Below are 17,683 nucleotides of genomic sequence, written 5' to 3'. Positions count from 1 at the left end.
TGGGGGGGGAAAAAAAACTGCAAAATATGGATTTAAAGTATTTGATGGTAAAAACGTATCTTTTTTTATTTTTCAAGAATTATTATTATCGCATTTTTCACAAATTGCTCCTGTCATTTCGTCGGTTTGTTTACATTCTAAGCGGAAATTATTTTGTCAGACGTTTTGTATAAAGTTTTTATTTATCGAGTTTGCAAAAAATAAAAACAAATATGCTCTGTTTCTCAAAATCCAGTGAACGTAGATGGAATAAGAGAGTTATTCCACTCAATCTTGTTGTACATAGTTTATAGCCAACTCGGTTTATAGACGTGCCTCGTCAGCTATCAGCTCATGTACGACTCGATTTCATGGAATAACTTAAATATCTGTATAAACATCTCCACTTCACCATATTAACAATTATACATATGTTTTTCTTTGTTAAATAACAACAATCTGTTGTGTGATCTGAATTACAGTTCGAGCTGCAGCGATAGTAGAAAGTGATGTGAGAATTAAAGCAGAATTGAAGTGATTTTTAAACTTCCTTTATTTCTTAATTAACGTGTTATTCAATTACGTTTTCGGTTTTAGTAACCTTATATCGTGACTCGTATTGGCAACCAACTGCAATTAAATATTATACTTATCGGCCTATTCGGTTTTTAGCCATGTTGAATTTAGTTCTTTTGGTCCACGGCAGGCGTCGCTTATCCGCGCGATCTTCACGAGACTTGTGCGAGACTTCGAAACGTCAAGTGTCAGCACCGCCATTTTGAAAACTGTTTTACAAACGAAATATTGCACAAAAACGAGTTTAAATCTCATAGGCAATGGTTTTAATTTTATGCACATTTGAAACTTTATATGTTAAAAAACCCTCTGTAATTTTCTTCTGGTCCCAAGAAGTATTGTTAATAAGTAATAATTAAAATAAGTTAGTGCGGATCGTGGCGAATTTCTGCTCGGCGATTTTCATGACCACTCGGCGCGTGACGTCATTTAAGACAAACAAACCGCTTGAGTTGAGTCCACTTCCGTTTACTTACATTGCCGTTCGGCTTGACTGCAGACATGCGTTCGGGAATTTCCAAAGAAAAACCATGCCTTATTGTTGTGCAGTGAACTGTAACAACGGGACCGGTTCAGGAAGAAGTTTTTACCTTTTTCCGGAAGAGGAGAAGAGGCAAAGAGAGGGTTGGCTTTTTCCGGAAGAGGAGACGAGGCGGAGAGAGTGGATTGTGCACGTGAAACAAAATCAAGCAGTCAAAGAAGAAACGGAGCAGCAACGCTCAAGCAAAAAGGAGAAGATTGGAGGTAAACATTTTTACTTTTGCTTGCAATTGACAAATCAAGAATCATGAGGGATCCTGTACAATCATTGTGGAAATGAGACAAAGGGATATTTCCTCGCTTAGAGTCGGCTATAAATAGTATAATGCCGCGGATGGCAGGCTAATGTGGCCTACCGGCGCACTGTCAAGTAATCGTTACCTATATCCACTAGGGAGGACGGTTTAATTATTCTTCAAAAGGGCTCTTATTTAGTATTACGACAAAAGTAAGAATTTATCATAACTACCAGGATAAATCGTTTGGGCGCGAGTCTTGTTGAGGTCCGGCATAACTGTGATCAGAGTCGGCCGAGTCGCTGTCCGATTCCGAGTCCGCACGGTCAAACCAGTGAGCCACATTCACTGATTGCTTCGCAACGGCCATAGATTCATACATATATGGTTTCACCTCTTGATATTCAATTTGGAGAGTTCCTACTTCAAAATCACTATCGCTTTCAGACATTTTACACAACCTCTCACGACCAAAGTCCGTACACGTGTGCTCGGTTCGCAAGTAAACACAGAACTGCTCCCGGTCTGTTTGGCTTAAATGACGTCACGACGACGGTCCCCTGGCGGCGAAAGTGCGCATAAGTGAGATGTAAACAAACCTTCGGAAATTGGGCAAAACAGTATATTTTAACCGTTGATTCAATTTTTGGGTGCAAATTAGACACTAGGAAGACTGAATTCGCTTTTTGGGTCGTTCTTCTAGACAATAAAGTTGATGTTCTACGTTTCACCTCCGACCATTGCCTATGACCTTTAAATGACGATTACCGCCTACTTTTTTCAAACGTTCCTGATTGCTATCAAAACAAACAAAACTTCCGGCTTGATTACGTCAGCATTCGAAAGAGGGCACATGCGTCTTTTGACAACGTTGGCAGATGTCGGTCACTTTGATTTCCGCTGTACGTTTTACTTCCGTCCTACGATGTCTCGCACAGGTCTCGACGAATCTCGTTTAAGGCTGTTGCTCTGACATATGGACTGATATATTACAGAGCATATTTCAAACACTCATAACTTGCTATAGCAGCGACAAAATAGCGATCAGAAATGCATTCCGATATTTAATAAAATGAGAGAAATAGAATTTTGATAAGAAAAAATCTGCCTTCAGTTCTCCTTTAAATGCTCTGGCACTGTATAAGGTTCTGAGCTTCACCATTTGCCTACATGCCGTTGTGTCTGGGGATCATGGCAGATCCCGTCCCACTCCCCCGATGCCTTTGTTATGCGCAGGCTGGGGCTCTAACGCCCGGTAACGATGATCACACTGATGTTGGCACAGCGTTCACACATGCTAATTGGGTGGTGGGAGAGCAGAGGAGAGACAGACAGGAGCCGCCAGTAACTCAACTTAATCAGTCTCCGGAGGAACTCGGGTACAATGTGTTTTCATGTGTTACATCACTCAGCACTCACCTAATACTCGAGCTCTCGAACCAACGTTAGTTCTATAAGACGACAGCGGACCGGCCGACCCAGCCTGAAGATGACTCGAGCGAGCAAGTTTGACATGCGACACGTGATAAAGCAAAGCAAACAGAATCTAATAAAGAGTTATCGACCATTTAAATACAGCCAGTGATGAGATGCCTTTGAACCAGGCAGGGATCTCACTATCTGCTTATCAGCTCATCTCTAGCCCACTCTCTTAGCACCGGCCAAACAGAGACTGAGAACAGGAGCGAGACGAGAGCAGACAGAAATCAGTGAATGTCCGAAATAGATCAGAAAAGAGAAATGAGGAAAGTTTTCTCATTTTGATTCCAAGGGCATGAGTCAGTAGATGAAAAATTATTTTTTAAAGTGCTTAATTAAAGCAATAAGACACTCGAGGGTGTGTGCTACAAGTGTGTTATGATTCATATCGAGGTTTCAGGTACAACACACCTTCTAGAAGATGGTTAAAAAAAATTTAACACAGAATTCAATTCCTGTCAATCAGTATCGCAGGAATTGATCACATTATTTTATGACGGATTTTAAAGCTGAAATGTTGAATAAGTTGTGATTTTTATGAAGCAGTAGCCACTATGTCATCGTGTTGTAAGAATGAGTGTAACAGTCGTGCAATACGCATACAGGCGTTCCTATTAAAATGGCCGGTGAGTGTATACAATTCGGTTCACCATTCGAAATAAATGGAGTAGACTAAAGAAATCGCTTTCAGACATGTTTATGCTTATTACCGAGGGAAAGTGCGTTCCTATTTTAAAATCTGCTCCAGGTCTAAGATTATTGGACTTCCTGCTCGCCACCTGAATACTGTGTACGAGCAGCAGGCTAGCGGCCTGGCTCGTCGAATTCTTAAGGACTCAACTCATGCTTTGTTCCCGGCGTTTGAGCAGCTGCCATCTGGTCGCAGGTTCCGCTGTCCGGCCTGTAAGACCCAGAGGAGGAGAGCAACCTTTGTTCCAAGTGTTATTCTCCTCCTGAACTCTAAGAAATCTAAGGCCCTGTCCACACGGCAACGGATTCAGGTGACTCCGATACAATTGCTTATCGTTTAGGCCTGGCGTCCACACGGCACCGGCGTTTTGGGTGCCCAAAACGCAATCTTTTTGAGAACGGGTTCCAGAGTGGAAAGATCTGGCAACGTTGCCGTTGTGAAGTCGTCTGGATGAGTAAAACGGATTTGTTTACGATGACGTCACAACCACATGACTGTGAGTGCTTCACGCCGGGTAGAAGTGTAACGAATATCACCAGGAAAAAGCCTTACAGAGCACTAGTGAGAGTGAAACACGAGCTTGGATATTATTATTATTATTATTATGTTCAGTGTTAGTTCACAGTAGTAATGCAAGAAGCAGAATAGTGACAGTAATAGTGAAGCAAAAACATGCAATTGTACAAACACTGCAGCTCTACAGCAAAATATTCATTTATGAAATGGTCTGATTCTTAACACCAGTAGTGCCAATGATCTTCTCATTGCGATGCGAGTTGTCAACAAATCCTATAACTTGGTTCATGAAACGCGCTTACAAAATATTTTCACTGTGAATATTTATTGTGTAATGGTGCAAAGTGAGAGAGAGAGAGAGTCAATCCCGCCAGCAAAAATAGAGAAAAAAAGAGCGATCTCACCTCTTCAGATGTGGGTTTAAGTCCTACAATACATTCCTCAAAAAGGGCGTAGAGGAGCAAATTAATCATTATTTAATTAGCATTCAATTTATTCCGGACCATTAAAGATGCCGCCTTCCGCGTAGAATCATAGGTCATCCTCGCCGCCATTTTGGAGAGGTCAAAGCGGAGAATAAAGATTAGCTGCGTTTAACTGTACCAACAGGTTTGCCATCCAAACGAGATCACATGGGATTACCTTTCACAGGTGAGACTGGAAAAATACTTTTCATTGTATTTGGTCATTATAATGTAATTTTACAAACAGATTTTCCTGACTTTGTGGCTAATATGCATCCTTACTTCTTCTATTGTTCTGGTGTCTCCGAAGGGACCGTCTTACAGCGCCCCTAGAGGTGTGGCATGTGTATTGCATCGTTTTCAGCAAGCGTTGCGTTGCCATATGGACCTGATATTTTACTGATTGTTGCCCATTTGGACGCGATATATTTTTAAATAACATCTCGTTGCCGTTGTCGTGTGGATGTAGCGTAAGACAGTTACAATAACTTAAGTCTTCTGTACAATACTCTAGTGCAATATCACATGTCCTGATGTGCAATATTACAATATCACCTTGTCACTTTAACTACAATGCCACTCTAATCATATTGTCATTTTAATTTTATCCACGCGTCATTTTATTTATTTGTCATATTTTATCTGCTGCCCTTTTTTTTAAATTTATTTTATTTTATTTTTTTTACTTTGTTACTGGCAACAGGCCTGCCACTGTATATTGTACATAATACACTTTTTTTTTCTTTCCCATCCATTTTTGCGATTTTATTCTTTTTGTGATTTTATTTTCTTGCTCTTTTAATGTACCGCTCTTCGCCCTTCTAATTGCCCTTCGGGGATAAATAAAGTTTTGTCTAAGTCTAAGTCTAAGGTCGTCCCCCTTTTCCTCGCCTTCTTCCTGGCCAGTGGTCCCATGTGTGATGTCGATGTGACGCACTTCCGAGTCGTTACAGGAAGTTGTCGAAAAGAGTATTGAGACCACTGAGCTCTAGCGCCGGGCCTTTTCCGGGAAATAAGAGTTTGGGTCATGGTGACAGCGTGTGTATGTCAGCCTCGGTTCGGAGGTTTCAGTTTCGAAAACTCTAAGAGGTAAGCGTAGAATAGTATAAAGTACAGACACTTGGTATATTTTACTTCTGTGATTTTTAAATTACGCGTCATTTTTGCGGCTACTGCCTCATAGAGTAAATATATATGCTGTATTTACCGTATGGACATGGGATCAGAAAACTATTTTATATATAAGCAGGAGCCATACGGACCCAAAGGGTACCTATTTTTTAAAACAAATATTTGATAGAATTGTAATAGCAGTGCTTAATAGTAATTTATACAATAATATGCTTTTTTTCATCATTATTACATCGAATGTATATGAATATAAATCAAATTCTGTAAAATGAACAGCAAAAAAAAAAAAAACCATGAGCAGAATATCAGCTTAGAAATCAGGATATTCTTTAAACAGAAAGAATGAAAAAGTATGAGGAAAAATGAACAATAAAAAAACATGGATAAATCAGGCTGCAGAGAGAGAGAGAGAGAGAAGGACAAACTATTGACATGAGGAGATGTGAGAATAATAAACTGATGGTTACTCACCGCCATCAGAGACAGCTGCCGACTGTAAGAGAACACAGAGAGACATGTGTGAGTGACTGTCCTCACCAACACACACACTCACACTCACAGCACACACTCTGGAACTGAGCAGGGTGTACTGATGGCACCCATGCATCCCATCTCAGACACACACCCCCGACACACACACTCAGTCACACTCTTCCTGTTCTACTGGTAAAGCCTTCCCACCTGTGAACACACTCGATGCAAATAGACTGACGTCTGATTTCAGTGTTCCAGCCCCACCCACAGATCAACAGAAGCCCTGCCCACATTTGCCCGGACATGTCTGTTGATCAAGCGAGGACAAGATGGCAAAACAAATTCCCACGCTGGAAGAGTGCATCAGAAAGTTTACAGAGCACAAACAATACAATACCACGGTTTTCTGTATGCTACTGTATGGAAGTGTGTGTGTGTGTGTGTGTTAGGTTTTCTCTGGTATTTCCCCAGTTCTAAAAACGTTACAAATCTTGCACCACAGAGATTCTTCATATACAGAATGCCACCATGACTGACACACCAACACTACCGATTTGTGCGGTAAACTACCGGTTTTTAACTTCTGTCAACGCCTACCGCTTTTGTACATAATGTCAACGTTTTTTAGATTTCTCAGAAAAAAAATCCCACACTAATGGCCCTTTTCCACTACCCTTTTTCAGCTCACTTCAGCCCGACACGGCTCGCGTTTCGACTACCAAAAAACAGCACGACTCGGCTCGCTTCAGCCCTGCTTAGCCCCTAAAACTCGCACCGTTTTGGAGTGGGGCTGAAGCGAGCCAAAGCGAGCCGAGTGAGGCTGGGGGCGTGAGCAGACACTCCCCTGTGCATTGATTGGTGAGGAGGAGTGTCCTCACATGCCCACACATGCCCCGCGAGCGCGCTGGGATCTGTAAATACCGTAAACCCGGAAGAAGAAGAATTACGAATTACGAGAATTTCTGAAGCCTTATGCGCCTCGCCTCATCTATACGCTCTTGCCAGTATCTGTTCGCGTTGTCGGTGACAACAAGCCACAGCACCAAGACCAGCAACACTAACGACTCCATGTCCTCCATGTTTATTGTTTACTATTCGGGTCGTGAGACTACCGCTTAAAAGATCACTGATGTCACTGTTTGCGCCGCTTAACGACATCACGTGACATCCACCCACTTTCGTTAACTCCACCCAATGTGTCCACCCACTTCCAGCCAGCACGGTTCAGCGCGGTTGTAGTCGAAATGCAACTCCAACAGCCCCACTCAGCACGGCACGGCTCAGCCGCGTTTGTAGTGGAAAAGCGGCATATGTTCTGAACATGCTTTGCCGGTGGTTCATGCGTTATTTTGGCATCACGAATACCAGAAATGCACAAGACCAACCAAGTATTCGTTTGGTGCCGTTTGCTCACTTCTCTATTTCCGGTTTCGTTGGCAGTGTGCATGTGCTGTGTTTGTGATAAAATTGCTTATGCCGCTTTTCCACTACAAACGCGGCTGAGTCGGGCTGAGCCGTGCCGTGCTGAGTCGGGCTGAGCGGGGCTGTTGGAGTTGCATTTCGACTACAACCGCGCTGAACCGTGCTGGCTGGAAGTGGGTGGACACATTGGGTGGAGTTAGCGAAAGTGGGTGGACGTCACGTGATGTCGTTAAGCAGCGCAAACAGTGACATCAGTGAGCTTTTAAGCGGTAGTCTCACGACCCGAATAGTAAACAATAAACATGGAGGACATGGAGTCGTTAGTGTTGCTGGTCTTGGTTCTGTGGCTTGTTGTCACCGACAACGCCAACAGATACTGGCAAGAGCGTATAGATGAGGCGAGGCACATAAGGCTTCATAATTCTCGTAATTCGTAATTATTCTTCTTCCGGGTTTGCGGTGTTTACAGATCCCAGCGTGCTCGCGGGGCATGTGTGGGCATGTGAGGACACTCCTCCTCACCAATCAATGCACAGGGGAGTGTCTGCTCACGCCCCCAGCCTCACTCGGCTCGCTTTGGCTCGCTTCAGCCCCACTCCAAAACGGTGCGAGTTTTAGGGGCTAAGCAGGGCTGAAGCGAGCCGAGTCGTGCTGTTTTTTGGTAGTCGAAACGCGAGCCGTGTCGGGCTGAAGTGAGCTGAAGCGAGCTGAAGTGAGTTGAAAAAGGGTAGTGGAAAAGGGCCATTAGATTCTTGTTAGGATAAAAGGCTCTGAACGGGTTTGACGCAGAAGATTTCCTCATGGATCTCTACTATCATTTCCAGAAAAGGTGAGCATTACTGCAATTCAAACATTTATTAAAGTTTCCTTTGACATTTTTTTTTTGCTAGTATTATTATTTAATATTTATTGCTATTTTGAACTGACATGTTCCTTGATAAAATATGTTGTTTTCACTTTACTATTTTTTATTTAATATTTATTGCTATTTTGAACTCTGATATGATTTATAAAATAAACACCTGAGGGAATGCAACAGTGTACAATTATTTCCTTTTATATTTTCAGCGCAAAACGGAAGGACCAACTTAAAGAAATAACTTAAAGAAATTTAAGTTGGAAATTTCCAACTTAAAGAAGTCAGCTGGGGAAAGATGGACATGCAAAAGCCAGTGTATATGAAGACACCCATGGGATTAGGAATACATTGTGTGGTATTCTGGCGTCCAAAATTAACATTTTCAAAGACACCACTTGTTTCAGCTGGAGTCCAGATGAAAAACTTGTGACAAATGCTAAATCTGCAACATATAAAGCATTACATTAGATCAGATGATCAAATCTGTGTAATAAAATGTACGTATTTGATTCCTATTTATGTTTAGCTGTGTTTTATGCTTTGTTTAAAGTGAATTAGTAGCAACATCTTTAAAAACAATTGTCCGCCAAAATTTGAAATTGCCAATTTGTGCAACGGTACCGTGCGCGAGTAAAATCTACCTCTTTTTCTTGTGAAAAGGTTGGCATGTACGCTATGACCGTGATGAATTCTCGACTGTAATTGATTCATTTCCTGTAAGAGCAGCTCTAACACAGGTTTATATTCATGCGCTCGTTCTAACACGTTATCATTTCTATAGTAACAACTATTTTGTGGAGACTTGTTTGGGGAAGCCTTCACATAATCTAACTAAGAATAAACTAGAGACCTGTGCGGGTCTGAGCTCGGCCTTTGTCTGATTGGGAGATACAAGCTGGTACATAAACAGAAAAAATAGCCTGCTCGGAGATACGGCGACGCCAGGCTTCGAACCGATGTTGCAAAATCTGTTCCTTTCCTGGACAGCACTGTAGAACGCTCAGCCACGGAGGATTACGGTGCAAACTGAGGTTATGTAATATGGCGCTTATATAGTCAGTACGCGGGCGGCACGGTGGTGTAGTGGTTAGCGCTGTCGCCTCACAGCAAGAAGGTCCTGGGTTCGAGCCCCGGGGCCGGCGAGGGCCTTTCTGTGTGGAGTTTGCATGTTCTCCCCGTGTCCGCGTGGGTTTCCTCCGGGTGCTCCGGTTTCCCCCACAGTCCAAAGACATGCAGGTTAGGTTAACTGGTGACTCTAAATTGACCGTAGGTGTGAATGTGAGTGTGAATGGTTGTCTGTGTCTATGTGTCAGCCCTGTGATGACCTGGCGACTTGTCCAGGGTGTACCCCGCCTTTCGCCCGTAGTCAGCTGGGATAGGCTCCAGCTTGCCTGCGACCCTGTAGAAGGATAAAGCGGCTAGAGATAATGAGATGAGATAGTCAGTACGCAGTGGCACTACACAGCGACTGCGTGAAGCTGGCACGCCAATTACATTCTTAAACATGTTTGAACTCGGTTAAACATACACATACAGACCAGTGCCTCTATAGGCTTCAGCTAAAGGCTGAGTCAAAAAAGGGATTAAAAATGTGCTGCTATTTAAAATCTACAGCAACGCAAAGCAGCAAAGCTTTCTGGAAGATTCATTCATTTAACATTTTTGCATTTTTGGAAGGAGTCTCCAGCGTCGGCTTTGTGTAACAGTCCAAGGTAAAGCTGCTCCTGTACGTTTTTCACCGTAGGAAAGTATTTAGGGAGGAGGACACTGCGTTTTGCAGTTTCTCTATAGCTAGCTACATTTTGTTGTTGTTTTATTTGTTTCAAGTGAAACTGAAAGTGAATTTAATAGCAGTTTATAGCTACTATAGAAAGAACTAACTTGATATAATATCAAACCGCTTCATAAGAAGAAAGTGAAATATCAGTCCAATACAAAGTCAAAGAAAGTTTAATGGGTAAGATTTGTGTGTGTGTGTGTGTGTGTGTGTGTGTGTGTGTAGGCCTGAAACCCAGTGAGTCACTTCCTTTATATGTAGGCACTGAAGTCAGACAGTGACTACAGAGAAGTGTGTAGGGTGGAGATAAAGCACTCGATAACACATGACCTTGACACAAATAGTAACCAGCCATCATTAAAACAGTTATGCATTTGCACTCGAGACAATTCTGAATCAGAAGGATCATCATCATCATCATCATCATCACGGTCATGCTTAAAACTGCATCTCTGCTCAGACCTGTAGTGTGAATTTCCAGCAGGCGAACAAGACATCCGCCCACAGCGGCTACGCAGCCCTCCAACCCCAAACACAAAGAAGTGATTAGGTCATAAAAAGAAAAAGTAGAGGAAAAAAAGCGCTCGTGTCTGACCACAAAGTGCCGGTGGGCAGACAGATGGTCTGAAGGAACAGAGTGAGTGAGATGGAGGAGATAGAGGGTGATAAGTAGACAGATATGCTGCATATTAGAGCCCTTTCAGATTCTTCAGTGAGTCAGAAACTTTTCATCTCTTTCCAGAGTCAACGAGCGTGACAAAAAATTTGCCTGGAAATGCACATTCCTATGAAAATTCCCATAATCCAGATTTAAAAAAAAACATCCAGCCACTTATATTAAAAAACCTAAATGTTTAGACTGCTTGTATTATTAATCGTTTAAAGAAGCAGTGAGGAGGCCGTGTTACTGAGCGTGTACGTGTAGAACCTTTTCCTATCGCACATGTGAGTCTTCCACTACATCAGATCCTGGTGAACATCAACACAATGGCTGGTCAAAACTCATGAGCCAGCAGAACCTGAGGTTATATTTGGAGTTAATTATTCCTACCACATTGAAAGACAACAGCAATTAAAAGAAAACAAAAAGACAATCATCATGATGGCGTATGGTGACATCATTATTACATTCAAGGGTCTTGGATTGAAGACCTCCATATATCTGATGGGTCTTTTGATTTTAAAATAATAATAATTTTTAAAAAAAAGCTCATATTGATCGTGTACGCACAATAAAAAAATAAATCTGGAATTTATTTAAATCTTCAATTCGCTCCTCTGGGAGAGCCCCTAAAGAGGAACTCGATTAAATTTTATGACAATTACAGCGTTCCGCCTGGGTTCTGAAAAATATTCTCCACTTTTTTCCTTGAAAAGTCAAGTCAAAGAAGTATTCTTCACTTTTTCTTATTTTTTCTTCGCTTAGTCTGTACTTTTTCTTAGTTACTGACTTATCAAAGTGCCTTAATACAGGTTTATACCAACCAAACCGGTACAATTCAAATATTTGTACAGATACAGCTGGGTCTCTCCATTACATATAAAATTTGGGCTCCACTCCAGCCTCGAATAAGAGAGACTTGATTTTGGGCTCCCTGTGCACCATCAAACTCCAATAAACCTCTAGTTTGAGCTTATTTCAGGTTATTTTAGCATGAAATTATTCAAAAGCGGTATTAGGACTCCCTTTAGCCTTTACTTCAACACAAAACTTGATTTACAATTGAACAGAGTTGAGAAGGATCTTAGAACAACCAACAGTGAAGGAATTCGATTTTCCGGTTGATTTATGAACCGAACACAAAATGACACTGTTTTTCAAGATTCAAGATTTTTATTTGTCATATACACAGTAACAGACACAGCGGTTTATTATTGGGTAATGAAATTCTTATTTTGCAACTGCCCGACCAAACTACACTTACCAATATAAAAAGAAATATATATATAAAATATGAAATATAAAGTGCATATGGGGGCGGCACGGTGGTGTAGTGGTTAGCGCTGTCGCCTCACAGCAAGAAGATCCGGGTTCGAGCCCCGTGGCCGGCGAGGGCCTTTCTGTGCAGAGTTTGCATGTTCTCCCCGTGTCCGCGTGGGTTTCCTCCGGGTGCTCCGGTTTCCCCCACAGTCCAAAGACATGCAGGTTAGGTTAACTGGTGACTCTAAATTGACCGTAGGTGTGAATGTGAGTGTGAATGGTTGTCTGTGTCTATGTGTCAGCCCTGTGATGACCTGGCGACTTGTCCAGGGTGTACCCCGCCTTTCGCCCGTAGTCAGCTGGGATAGGCTCCAGCTTGCCTGCGACCCTGTAGAAGGATAAAGCGGCTAGAGATAATGAGATGAGATAAGAAGTGCATATGGAATGCAAAATATAAAGGCAGAGTGAAAAATGAAGATCTCATCTCATCTCATTATCTCTAGCCGCTTTATCCTTCTACAGGGTCGCAGGCAAGCTGGAGCCTATCCCAGCTGACTACGGGTGAAAGGCGGGGTACACCCTGGACAAGTCGCCAGGTCATCACAGGGCTGACACATAGACACAGACAACCATTCACACTCACATTCACACCTACGGTCAATTTAGAGTCACCAGTTAACCTAACCTGCATGTCTTTGGACTGTGGGGGAAACCGGAGCACCCGGAGGAAACCCACGCGGACACGGGGAGAACATGCAAACTCCACACAGAAAGGCCCTCGCCGGCCCCGGGGCTCGAACCCAGGACCTTCTTGCTGTGAGGCGACAGCGCTAACCACTACACCACCGTGCCGCCAAAAATGAAGATAACATTTAAAAAAAAAAAAATTGTATGTTCACCACGGGAACTCAACATGCCATGCCCCTGAAACATAGCTCCCTTCAGTCACTTGCCGGCTGATGGCACTTTCACTTTGGTATTTTTTTTTTACCGACCCCTGTATTACTGATACTGTCTGATGTGCTGGGGGACAGTCGGGGCTCTGTGTGTGCCTCCCCCATGGCTGTTTCAGCCCTGAAATCATCTTCAGTGCTTGAAAAAGCCCACCCAAAAAACTTCGCCAGCTTAGACTGCGCCATTGTTTGGTTCACGCAGAGACAATCACACCACCGCACCAGGCTGATTAAAGACGCACTGCGATTGATCAAAAGCTTGGTGCTCATGTGGTCATTATGTGTAGTTGATTTTTATTGATCACAAGCACGTGCTTACTGTTTACACTCCGGCTTCCTGTTGTGTCTTCACTGGGGTTGGATTTCGGCAAACGAGGGATTCATGGAAGGATTTCTAGAAAAGATAACTGATGATAATGATAAAGATGACAAATACATTCGTCACTGTAACAACTGCTAGTAATTTTCTCTTCATCACTGATGGATTATGTTCATCAATGACGGGTGTGACAAGCACCAGCAGGAACCCTGCAGTTATAACGACTTTAAGCTGTATTATCACGTATCTTAAATATTTCTGTCCTTAAATAATAGAAATATTCTATTTCTAGTAGATTAGATTAGATAGAACTTTATTGATCCCTTTGGGAGGGTTCCCTCAGGGAAATTAAAATTCCAGCAGCATCATTACAGGATAAACAGAGAATAAAAAATAGAGAAAACTTTTAGATAAATTAAATTAAATTAAGTATTTACAACCCCGATTCCAAAAAAGTTGGGACAAAGTACAAATTGTAAATAAAAACGGAATGCAATAATTTACAAATCTCAAAAACTGATATTGTATTCACAATAGAACATAGACAACATATCAAATGTTGAAAGTGAGACATTTTGAAATTTCATGCCAAATATTGGCTCGTTTGAAATTTCATGACAGCAACACATCTCAAAAAAGTTGGGACAGGGGCAATAAGAGGCTGGAAAAGTTAAAGGTACAAAAAAGGAACAGCTGGAGGACCAAATTGCAACTCATTAGGTCAATTGGCAATAGGTCATTAACATGACTGGGTATAAAAAGAGCACCTTGGAGTGGCAGCGGCTCTCAGAAGTAAAGATGGGAAGAGGATCACCAATCCCCCTAATTCTGCACCGACAAATAGTGGAGCAATATCAGAAAGGAGTTCGACAGTGTAAAATTGCAAAGAGTTTGAACATATCATCATCTACAGTGCATAACATCATCAAAAGATTCAGAGAATCTGGAAGAATCTCTGTGCGTAAGGGTCAAGGCCGGAAAACCATACTGGGTGCCCGTGATCTTCGGGCCCTTAGACGGCACTGCATCACATACAGGCATGCTTCTGTATTGGAAATCACAAAATGGGCTCAGGAATATTTCCAGAGAACATTATCTGTGAACACAATTCACCGTGCCATCCGCCGTTGCCAGCTAAAACTCTATAGTTCAAAGAAGAAGCCGTATCTAAACATGATCCAGAAGTGCAGACATCTTCTCTGGGCCAAGGCTCATTTAAAATGGACTGTGGCAAAGTGGAAAACTGTTCTGTGGTCAGACGAATCAAAATTTGAAGTTCTTTATGGAAATCAGGGACGCCGTGTCATTCGGACTAAAGAGGAGAAGAACGATCCAAGTTGTTATCAGCGCTCAGTTCAGAAGCCTGCATCTCTGATGGTATGGGGTTGCATTAGTGCGTCTGGCATGGGCAGCTTACACATCTGGAAAGACACCATCAATGCTGAAAGGTATATCCAGGTTCTAGAGCAACATATGCTCCCATCCAGACGACGTCTCTTTCAGGGAAGACCTTGCATTTTCCAACATGACAATGCCAAACCACATACTACATCAATTACAGCATCATGGCTGCGTAGAAGAAGGGTCCGGGTACTGAACTGGCCAGCCTGCAGTCCAGATCTTTCACCCATAGAAAACATTTGGCGCATCATAAAACGGAAGATACGACAAAAAAGACCTAAGACAGTTGAGCAACTAGAATCCTACATTAGACAAGAATGGGTTAACATTCCTATCCCTAAACTTGAGCAACTTGTCTCCTCAGTCCCCAGACGTTTACAGACTGTTGTAAAGAGAAAAGGGGATGTCTCACAGTGGTAAACATGGCCTTGTCCCAACTTTTTTGAGATGTGTTGTTGTCATGAAATTTACAATCGCCTAATTTTTCTCTTTAAATGATACATTTTCTCAGTTTAAACATTTGATATGTCATCTATGTTCTATTCTGAATAAAATACGGAATTTTGAAACTTCCACATCATCGCATTCCGTTTTTATTTACAATTTGTATTTTGTCCCAACTTTTTTGGAATCGGGGTTGTACATATATAAGTATAAAAAAGAATAAGATATGGGGAGAGAAAAAAAAAGTCCAGCAGGAGAGGTATTGCGCATTATATTGCACATTGTCCAGTATTGCTTTTTGTCAGGCTAGGCTACTGCTCCTTCCCGTCCTCTGTCCTCCTGTTACCCCTCCTCCCCCCCAGAGAGGAGTTGTACAGTCTGATGGCGTGAGGGACAAAGGAGTTTTTGAGTCTGTTCGTCCTGCACTTGGGAAGGAGCATTCTGTCACTGAACAGGCTCCTCTGGTTGCTGATGACGGTGTGCAGAGGGTGACTGGCATCGTCCATGATGTTCAATAGTTTGTCCATAGACCTCTTCTCTGCCACCGTCACCAGAGTCTCCAGCTTCATGCCGACCACAGAGCCGGCCCGCCTGATCAGTTTGTCCACCGAGGTGGCACCGAGACATTACACAGTATCAGTACTGATCTGATACCAACAAAAATCAGATAAAACTTATAGAATATCGGATCCTGTAACAAATGGCAAAGATTGGAATTCCTTTTGGAAAAGAAATGTCTTTCAGGAACCGGAAATGTTTATATATAAAGAGACTTGATCAGAGTAACATGGTGGTGCAGTGGTTATCACTGTCGCCTCACAGCAAGAAGGGTCTGGGTTCAAAGCTCCCAGCCGACTCTGTCCTTTCTTTGTGGAACTTGCATGTTCTCCCCGTTCCTATGTGTGGGTTTTTTTCTCCCACAGTCCAAAGATATGCAGATTAGGTCAAGTGGCTACTCTAAATTGCCCATAGATGTGAATGTGAGAGTGAATGGTTGTTCATCTTTGTGTAAGCCCTGTGATTGATTGACGACTTGCCCAGGGTGTACCCCAACTCTCACCCGAAGTCAGCTGGGATTGGCTTCAGCTCCCCCATGACCCCGATGGATGAACAGATGGATAAGTGGAGGCTTGATTGTTTTTTTCTTTTGTTAGAAATGATTTTATTATGTTTACACTGTTTGTACATGATACTTTATCATATTTATATTTCCAATGTAAGCAAGTTCTGTATGAAAAGGCTTAACTAAAGTGCTTCAATTGACATTTTAACATTTTAAAGTTTAGAAGTATTTAAAGAAAATGATATCAGAAGGGTTTCAGCTGATACTCAAAAGTTTTGGTATCATGAAAAGTGCCATCATGCCATCTCTAATTGCTAACATATTTTAAAATAAGGTTAGGGGTTGGCTTTATACACTTGTGTTCAAAATAATAGCAGTCCAACACGACTAACCAGATCAATCAGTGTTTTTGGTGGAAATTATATTACTACATGGCAAATAATTTACCAGTAGGTGTAATAGAGTCATAGAAAACCAACAGACCCAACATTCATGATATGCATGCTCCTGAGTCTGTGTAATCGAATAATTAAGTGAAAGGGACGTGTTCAAAATAATAGCAGTGTGGAGTTTAATTAGTGAGATCATTCATTCTGTGAAAAAACAGATGTCAGTCAGGTGGCCCTAATTTAAGGATGAAGCCAGCACATGTTGTAAATCCATTTCTCTCCGAAAACCTGAGAAACATGGGTCGTTCCAGACATTGTTCAGAAGAACAGCGTGCTTTGATTAAAACGTTGATTGGAGAGGTAAAACGTATACTGTAAAGAAGTGCAGAAAATGATGGGCTGCTCAGCTAAAATGATCTCCAGTGCTTTAAAATGGACAGCAAAGCCAGAGAGACGTGGAAGAAAACAGAAGACTACCATTCGAATGGATCGAAGAATAGCCAGAATGGCAAAGACTCAGCCAATGATCAGCTCCAGGGTGATCAAAGACGGTCTGAAGTTACCTGTGAGTACTGTGACAATTAGAAGATGCCTGTGTGAAGCTAATCTATCAGCAAGGAGCTCCCGTGAAGTTCCACTGTTAAAAAAAAGATGTGCTGAAGAGGATACAATTTGCCAAAGAACACATCGACTGGCCTAAAGAGAAATGGAAAAACATTTTGTGGACTGATGAAAGTAAAATTGTTCTTTTTGGGTCCAAGAGCCGCAGACAGTTTTTCAGACGACCCCCAAACACTGAATTCAAGCCACAGTACACTCTGAAGACAGTGAAGCATGGTGGTGCAAGCATCATGATATGGGAATGTTACTCTTACTATGGTGTTGGGCCCATTTATCGTATACCAGGGATCATGGATCAGTTTGCATATATCAAAATACTTGAAGAGGTCATGTTGCCTTATGCTGAAGAGGAAATGCCCTTGAAATGGGTGTTTCAACAAGACAACGACCCCAAACACACCAGTAAGCGAGCAGCATCAGGGTTCAAG

The 17,683-nt window shown here is 42.2% G+C and overlaps 1 protein-coding gene across 5 annotated transcripts in view; it reads right to left on the bottom strand.

Moving 5' to 3' along the window:
• rgs12b (regulator of G protein signaling 12b) overlaps positions 1-17,683 on the bottom strand; it is a 118,621-nt gene that overhangs the window by 63,598 nt on the left and 37,340 nt on the right. For 4 of the 5 annotated variants that reach the window (XM_060926399.1, XM_060926402.1, XM_060926398.1 and 1 more), the window contains exon 2: positions 6,084-6,105. In XM_060926399.1, the coding sequence (XP_060782382.1) occupies positions 6,084-6,105 (22 nt within the window). Of the gene's footprint in view, positions 1-6,083; positions 6,106-17,683 lie in introns of those variants that run through there. The other variant, XM_060926401.1, reaches the window with a different exon arrangement.

This window comes from Neoarius graeffei, chromosome 7, assembly GCF_027579695.1.
Source record: "Neoarius graeffei isolate fNeoGra1 chromosome 7, fNeoGra1.pri, whole genome shotgun sequence".
In the NCBI taxonomy this organism is placed as follows: Eukaryota; Metazoa; Chordata; class Actinopteri; order Siluriformes; family Ariidae; genus Neoarius; species Neoarius graeffei.
The sequence above is the reverse complement of the archived record's forward strand: the minus strand, read 5'-3'. Positions and strand labels throughout refer to the sequence as shown.